General features: G+C 37.4%; 1 protein-coding gene across 6 annotated transcripts in view; it reads left to right on the top strand.

The window, feature by feature from the left end:
- The first annotated feature begins 661 nt into the window (after positions 1-661).
- LOC307244566 (mitogen-activated protein kinase kinase kinase kinase 4-like) overlaps positions 662-6,319 on the top strand; it is a 60,583-nt gene continuing 54,925 nt past the window's right edge. For all 6 annotated transcript variants that reach the window (XM_080019798.1, XM_080019794.1, XM_080019797.1 and 3 more), the window contains exons 1-2: positions 662-905; positions 1,192-1,257. In XM_080019798.1, the coding sequence (XP_079875924.1) occupies positions 849-905; positions 1,192-1,257 (123 nt within the window). In that variant the 5' untranslated portion in view covers positions 662-848. The remainder of the gene's footprint in view (positions 906-1,191; positions 1,258-6,319) is intronic.

Raw genomic sequence — 6,319 nt, 5'->3', positions numbered from 1 at the left:
GTTTGTTTCCATGGAGACGCGGTGCGGCTGTTGGCCACCAGGGGCCGGCGTCATGTTTCACTGTGGGGCCTTCGAGTTCATTTTGGCAAAAGAGGAAAAATATTTGTTCTCAAATCCATATTTACTGTCGTGTACACTGCACATGGAGGGTGGCGCTGCCTGGCTATGGGGCTGTGGCAGTGGAACCAGCAACCTCATGCACATGTCTGCCTGTCAAAAAATATCACAATATATTATATCATATAAAAATATATTGTGAAAGTAAATAAATACTGAATATGATGATTTAGGTTAGTCTGAGATCCACACAGTATGTACTGTATATACTATAGATACTGTATATACAGACAGTACATACAGTATATACATACAGTACTGTATTGACAGTACTGGTATTCTGGTATATTATGTACATGTAAATGTATATATAGTTATGACATGGGATGATACAGTGACCTCTAATACTTAAATATTTTGATGTATTTATATTGTGTATTGTGTATATATATGATTCATGATTTCATTCTATTCATTTTTGTATTTGATAGTATTACGTGTACTGACACTATGGCTGAGGGGCGGGGCTAACGAGAGAGAGGGCGGGGCTAAAGAGAGACAGGGCGGTAGAGAGAGCTCCATCTTCAGCAGCGGGACGCTCCGTGTGCAGAGGCCGCGTCTCGGTGCGCTCCGTGCGGGGAGAGATCAGAGAGAGAGCCGCCTGGTTCTGGACCCGGAGCTCCGAGCATGAGGCCCGGGAGCCGAGCCACCCGGTCCTGAAGGATCCGCTGGTTTTACTGGGTCCACCGGTTTACTGGATTTACTGCTTTCACTGGGATTACTGAAGGAAAATGGCGAACGAGTCTCCAGCCAAGAGCCTGGTGGACATAGACCTGGCCGCCCTGCGGGTGAGTCTGCACGGCGGGCCGGACCGGGGGGGGGGGGGGGCGGCCGGGGAGGGCCCGGACCTCCGGAGCCCGGGGAGGGCTCGGACCTCCGGAGCCCGGGGAGGGCCCGGACCTCCGGAGAACCGGGGAGGGCCCGGATCTCCGGAGGAAAGGGGAGGGCACGGACCTCCGGGGGGCCGCGCCTGGGCCCTGCACGGACACGCGCAGACCCACAGATCCTTAAACCCTGATTATGTGCAGAACCTGGTCCTGCCGAACCCCTGAGCCGGTGTCTCTCTGTCCGCAGGACCCTGCAGGGATCTTCGAGCTGGTGGAGGTGGTGGGGAACGGGACCTACGGGCAGGTCTACAAGGTAGGTCCAGAACCATCCCCATAGCGGATCTTCACAAGCCGCTTGAAAACTGGAGCAACATGGACGCGCTTGCATTTCTGCATGGAAGGTCCGGACCCGGAGCAGGGTCCGGACCCTCGCTCTCTCATGGTGCTTGGGCCACCCCACCCGGTCTGGTGCCGGTACACGGGAGGTGCGTGCGTGTGAGGAGGAGCACGTGCACGCGCAGTGCGGGTGGGCGGTGGATCTTTGCGCGTGTCGTGCACGCGGCCTGCACCGGCTCGATCCAAGTCGTGGAGATTCGACGATATCGACAACATGACAATATGACAACGTTACAATATGACGATATCGACAACATGACAATATGACAACGTTACAATATGACGATATCGACAACATGACAATATGACAACGTTACAATATGACGATATCGACAACATTACAATATGACAACGTTACAATATGACGATATCGACAACATGACAATATGACAACGTTACAATATGACGATATCGACAACATGACAATATGACAACGTTACAATATGACAACGTTACAATATGACGATATCGACAACATTACAATATGACAACGTTACAATATGACAACGTTACAATATGACGATATCGACAACATTACAATATGACAACGTTACAATATGACAACGTTACAATATGACGATATCGACAACATGACAATATGACAACGTTACAATATGACGATATCGACAACATGACAATATGACAACGTTACAATATGACGATATCGACAACATTACAATATGACAACGTTACAATATGACGATATCGACAACATGACAATATGACAACGTTACAATATGACGATATCGACAACATGACAATATGACAACGTTACAATATGACAACGTTACAATATGACGATATCGACAACATTACAATATGACAACGTTACAATATGACAACGTTACAATATGACGATATCGACAACATTACAATATGACAACGTTACAATATGACAACGTTACAATATGACAACGTTACAATATGACGATATCAACAACATTACAATATGACAACGTTACAATATGACGATATCGACAACATTACAATATGACGATATCGACAACATGACAATATGACAACGTTACAATATGACGATATCGACAACATTACAATATGACGATATCGACAACATGACAATATGACAACGTTACAATATGACGATATCGACAACATTACAATATGACGATATCGACAACATGACAATATGACAACGTTACAATATGACGATATCGACAACATTACAATATGACAACGTTACAATATGACAACGTTACAATATGACGATATCGACAACATTACAATATGACAACGTTACAATATGACGATATCGACAACATTACAATATGACGATATCGACAACATGACAATATGACAACGTTACAATATGACGATATCGACAACATTACAATATGACGATATCGACAACATGACAATATGACAACGTTACAATATGACGATATCGACAACATTACAATATGACGATATCGACAACATTACAATATGACGATATCGACAACATGACAATATGACAACGTTACAATATGACGATATCGACAACATGACAATATGACAACGTTACAATATGACGATATCGACAACATTACAATATGACAACGTTACAATATGACAACGTTACAATATGACGATATCGACAACATTACAATATGACAACGTTACAATATGACGATATCGACAACATTACAATATGACGATATCGACAACATTACAATATGACAACGTTACAATATGACGATATCGACAACATTACAATATGACAACGTTACAATATGACGATATCGACAACATTACAATATGACAACATTACAATATGACAACGTTACAATATGACGATATCGACAACATTACAATACGACAACATTACAATATGACAACGTTACAATATGACAACATTACAATATGACAACATGACAATATGACAACGTTACAATATGACAACATTACAATATGGCAACGTTACAATATGACGATATCGACAACATTACAATATGACGATATCGACAACATTACAATATGGCAACGTTACAATATGACAACATTACAATATGGCAACGTTACAATATGACGATATCGACAACATGACAATATGACAACGTTACAATATGACAACGTTACAATATGACAACGTTACAATATGACGATATCGACAACGTTACAATATGACAACGTTACAATATGACAACGTTACAATATGACGATATCGACAACATTACAATATGACAACGTTACAATATGACGATATCGACAACATTACAATATGACAACATTACAATATGACAACATTACAATATGGCAACGTTACAATATGACGATATCGACAACATTACAATATGACGATATCGACAACATTACAATATGACAACATTACAATATGACAACATTACAATATGACGATATCGACAACATTACAATATAGACAACATTACAGTATGACGATATAGACAACATTACAATATAGACAACATTACAATATGACGATATAGACAACATTACAATATAGACAACATTACAGTATGACGATATCGACAACATTACAATATGACAACATTACGATATCGACAACATTACAATATGACGATATCCACAACATTACAATATGTCGATATCGACAACATTACAATATGACGTTATCGACAACATTACAATATGACAACATTACAATATGACAACATTACAATGTGACGATATTACAATGTGACGATATCGACAACATTACAATATAGACAACATTACAATATGACGATATAGACAACATTACAATATGACGATATCGACAACATTACAATATAGACAACATTGCAGTATGACGATATCGACAACATTACAATATCGACAACATTACAATATGTCGATATCGACAACATTACAATATGTCGATATCGACAACATTACAATATGACAACATTACAATATGACGGTATAGACAACATTACAATATGACGATATAGACAACATTACAATATGACAACATTACGATATCGACAACATTACAATATGTCGATATCGACAACATTACAATATGTCGATATCGACAACATTACAATATGACGATATAGACAACATTACAATATGACGTTATCGACAACATTACAATATGACAACATTACAATATGACAACATTACAATATGACGATATCGACAACATTACAATATGACGTTATCGACAACATTACAATATGACAACATTACAATGTGACGATATTACAATGTGACGATATCGACAACATTACAATATAGACAACATTACAATATGACGATATAGACAACATTACAATATAGACAACATTACAATATGACGATATCGACAACATTACAATATGACAACATTACAATATGACGATATCGACGACATTACAATATAGACAACATTACAATATGACGATATAGACAACATTACAATATGACGATATAGACAACATTACAATATAGACAACATTACAATATGACGATATAGACAACATTACAATATGACGATATAGACAACATTACAATATGACGATATAGACAACATTACAATATAGACAACATTACAATATGACGATATAGACAACATTACAATATGACAATATAGACAATATTACAATATGACGCTATCGACAATATTACAATATGACAATATCGACAACATTACAATATGACGCTATAGACAACATGCAAATATGACAACATTACAATATGACGATATAGACAACATTACAATATGACAACATTACAATATGAAGATATAGACAACTTACAATATGACGCTATCGAGAACATGCAGATATGACAACATTACAATATGACGATATCGACAACATTACAATATGACGATGTAGACAACCTTACAATATGACAACATTACAATATGACGATATCGCCGTCAGTCTCCTCCGTTATATTGCGATAATCTGCGATAAGAGTCCCGGACGTCACATGTACACACACACACACACACATATATATATATACTACTGTGATTCTATGTATTACTAATTACTTATACTATTACATCCTAGTATACTACTACATTCTAGTATACTACTACATTGTAGTATATTACTACATACTAGTATACACTACATACTAATGTACTACATGCTAGTATACTACTACATACTAGTATACTACTACTTATGAGTATACGACCACATTCTAGGATACTACTACATACTAATGTACTAAATGCTAGTATACTACTACATACTAGTATACTAATACATACTAGTACACTACTACATGCTAGTGTACTGCTACTACTTTGTATACTACTACATACTAGTGTACTACATTCTAGTATACTACATACTATTTTACTGCTACATCCTAATGTGCTACTTGCTAGTGTACGACTACTACATGGTATACTACTGCATGCTAGTGTACTACATGCTAGTATTCTACTATGTACTAGTATACTACAACATACTAGTATACTTCTACATACTAATGTACTACATGCTAGTATACTACTACATACTAATGTACTACATACTAGTATACTATTACATACTAATGTAATACATGCAAGTATACTACTACATACTAGTATACTACTACATACTAATGTACTACATGCTAGTATACTACAGCATACTACTGTACTACATGCTAGTATACTACATACTAGTGCACTACATGCTAGTATACTACTACATACTAATGTACTACATGCTAGTATACTACTACATACTAATGTACTACATGCTAGTATACTGCTACATACTAGTGTACTACATCGTAGTATACTACTACATACTAATGTACTACATGCTAGTATACTACTATATACTAATGTACTACATGCTAGTATACTACTAAATACTAGTGTACTACTACATTCTAGTGTACTACTACATACTAGTGTACTGTATTCAGATTCATATTTTTTTGTTCTCCGGAGGACATTAGTTTCCACGGACATATCTACGTAGTACATACTAGCATACTGTTTCGTACTTAGTACTTAGTACACCACAGTAGTATATACATCCTCGTACATCTGGTGAGATATGGTAGTATTACACCGCTGGCATCCC

The sequence above is a fragment of the Zeus faber genome, assembly GCF_960531495.2.
Source record: "Zeus faber genome assembly, chromosome: 18".
NCBI lineage: Eukaryota > Metazoa > Chordata > Actinopteri > Zeiformes > Zeidae > Zeus > Zeus faber.
The sequence above is the reverse complement of the archived record's forward strand: the minus strand, read 5'-3'. Positions and strand labels throughout refer to the sequence as shown.